The following is a 2,274-nucleotide window of genomic DNA, read 5'->3' on the forward strand; positions in this document are numbered from 1 at the left end:
TAGCGCGAACACGATTACACGAACCTCCCAAAATTAGACTCGACTATATTCCATTACACCAAATCAGGGCCTTCTGTGTTGATTCAAACTACGTTGGACGCATTTAAAATTAGGATTAATTGTAGATTGGACGGACTAATGCCATTATTGATATTAGATGATTCCAATCCGAGGGAAGAAAAGTGTCTTTGTTTATCGGCCTAAAAATTTAGAAAATTAATTCATTTTGTAACTGTCTCAAATTTGTCGCCATTGAATGACGAACACGTAATTCATTCAGCGTGGTCTCTCCTGCAGGCTGCAGTCTGCAGCACCCTTCACTAAAAAAATATCGAAGCTTTACTGTGACCTTTTTTTTTTTCTTTTCTTTTTTGAATTTATTGTGACCATTGGATGAAAAATAAAGAAACGATGGACGAAGAGATGGAAAGGATTAAAAAAGGGAAAGCTTATTTCGACTTTGTCCGTTTCAGTATCATTGGACGTAACGGCCGCACTATTAATAAAAGGCGTTGCCCAAGAGCAGACCCCCAGGATCTCTCTCTCTCTCTCTGGAGTGGAGTCTTAAATCTGCAGTAAGATGTGCGGAGGGGCTATCATCTCCGATTTCATCGCTGCGAAGCGTGGTCGTAAACTGATGACGCAGGACCTTTGGTCGGAATTCGACACCATCTCCGATCTCCTGCTCAAAGACTCGTTGTCTTCTTCTTCTTCTTCTTTGACGGAGTTGGAGAAGAAAACGCAACCAAATGGAGGTCAGATTTTTGTTTCTGGGTTATATTTTAAAGTTGGATTTAGTTGGTTTTAAAGTTTTTAAACAGAAAAAACTGAAAAAAGCCTCACGTCGTTTAATGTTGTGTAGGGACGACGGGTGGTAATAACAAGAGTACTAAAAAGACGAACACGGTTGGAACAGATCAAGAAGGGAAGAGCAAAAACAAGGAAACCCGAGCTCGAAAGAACATTTACAGGGGTATCCGACAGAGGCCGTGGGGGAAGTGGGCTGCCGAGATACGCGACCCACGGAAGGGCGTCCGTGTGTGGCTCGGTACTTACAACACCGCCGAAGAGGCTGCTATGGCTTACGACCAGGCGGCCAAGAGGATCCGAGGTAACAAAGCGAAGCTCAACTTCTCTGAAATAAAGCCTGAATCGGTTCCATCACCACAACCACCACCAGCCAAGAGACGATGCTGTTTCGTCCCCGACTCAGTCCAGAAGAATTCTCCGGCCACAGAAGGAGAATCGAATACTGCCACGGCGACGTCCTTTGCTTTCAAAGAGGAAATATTCTATAATCAACACACCAATAGTGAAGTCGAACTGAAAGAACAGATTTCTAACTTGGAATCGTTCCTGGAGCTTGAGCCTGAAGCAGCGGAGTCGGTGGGGAGTGTGGAACCGGAAGCAATGGATCTTTGGCTATCGGGGGACGTTCTCATTACTCCCCATCGTCTCGTTTACTGAAGTGGAGTCATTTACCCAATGAGTGTGTGTGCATGTGTCTGTCTGAATATGTGTCTTCGTACCAGTGTTTCCTTATTTTGCTACAGTTTCAACGTTGCGCATGTGTAAACCACATATATAAATCTCTCTCTCTCTTTCATAATTGATTAATGAATTGTGTACGGTTGGGGTGGTTGCGTCAACGTTTAATTGTCGTGGTCTGTGCTCGTTTGGGATGATGTGTGTCAGAGCATGTATCTGGACCAGTTTCCACGATTCCGTTGGCACAAAAGATCTCATTTTACAAGGAGTAGTAAACGTAACTATATATATATATATATATATATATTATAAAATAAACAATTCTATTAATTATTTTAGTAGTATTGAAGATGGTGACGATGATCTATGATTAATTGTTATTATGTAATAAATATTAATTGTGTATGGACTAAGTAATGGTAAACTGTTGGGGTTATTAATTATGAAGCTAATTAAACCTAGATTACAGGAGAAAGTCCTTGACTCCTTTCCCAACTCCCAAGTGTTTGGTAGCCGCGTGTGTATCATGCATGCATGTGTACGTGTTGGTGTTGCGCATTAATTAGATATCGTTCATAGAGTAAGGTTAATTCAATATGGAGTACTACTCCAGCAGAGACTCAGGTCCGGCTGGGTTTGGCCTGTTATCGGTCTCTTAGGCTGCGTTTGGATGCTATTGAGCTTCAACATCATCAAAATATTTTCTACGAACTGAAGCTGTGTCTTGCTTTCTTCTTTAGGTTGCCTTAGAGAGCAAGAGTATTCCACTGCGTAACTTTAGCTTTG

General features: G+C 42.0%; 1 protein-coding gene across 1 annotated transcript; it reads left to right on the forward strand.

Annotated features, from left to right (window-relative positions):
• Window positions 1–467: 467 nt before the first annotated feature.
• On the forward strand, window positions 468–1,649 carry LOC148867600 (ethylene-responsive transcription factor RAP2-3-like). Its single transcript, XM_088977921.1, has 2 exons — window positions 468–755; window positions 863–1,649. The coding sequence occupies exons 1-2, from the start codon at window positions 581–583 to the stop codon at window positions 1,465–1,467; spliced, it is 780 nt and encodes a 259-aa protein (XP_088834047.1). The 5' UTR covers window positions 468–580; the 3' UTR covers window positions 1,468–1,649.
• The last annotated feature ends 625 nt before the right edge of the window (window positions 1,650–2,274 follow it).

The sequence above is a fragment of the Nelumbo lutea genome, chromosome 3 (assembly GCF_056320005.1).
Source record: "Nelumbo lutea isolate HS-2025 chromosome 3, American lotus-T2T, whole genome shotgun sequence".
NCBI lineage: Eukaryota > Viridiplantae > Streptophyta > Magnoliopsida > Proteales > Nelumbonaceae > Nelumbo > Nelumbo lutea.

Bases quoted from the DNA above. Each gene is read 5' to 3' on its own strand.
- LOC148867600 (XM_088977921.1), top strand. From the start codon at position 581: ATGTGCGGAGGGGCTATCATCTCCGATTTCATCGCTGCGAAGCGTGGT. The intron at 756-862 runs GTCAGATTTTTG...AATGTTGTGTAG, and splicing joins GAAAACGCAACCAAATGGAG to GGACGACGGGTGGTAATAAC.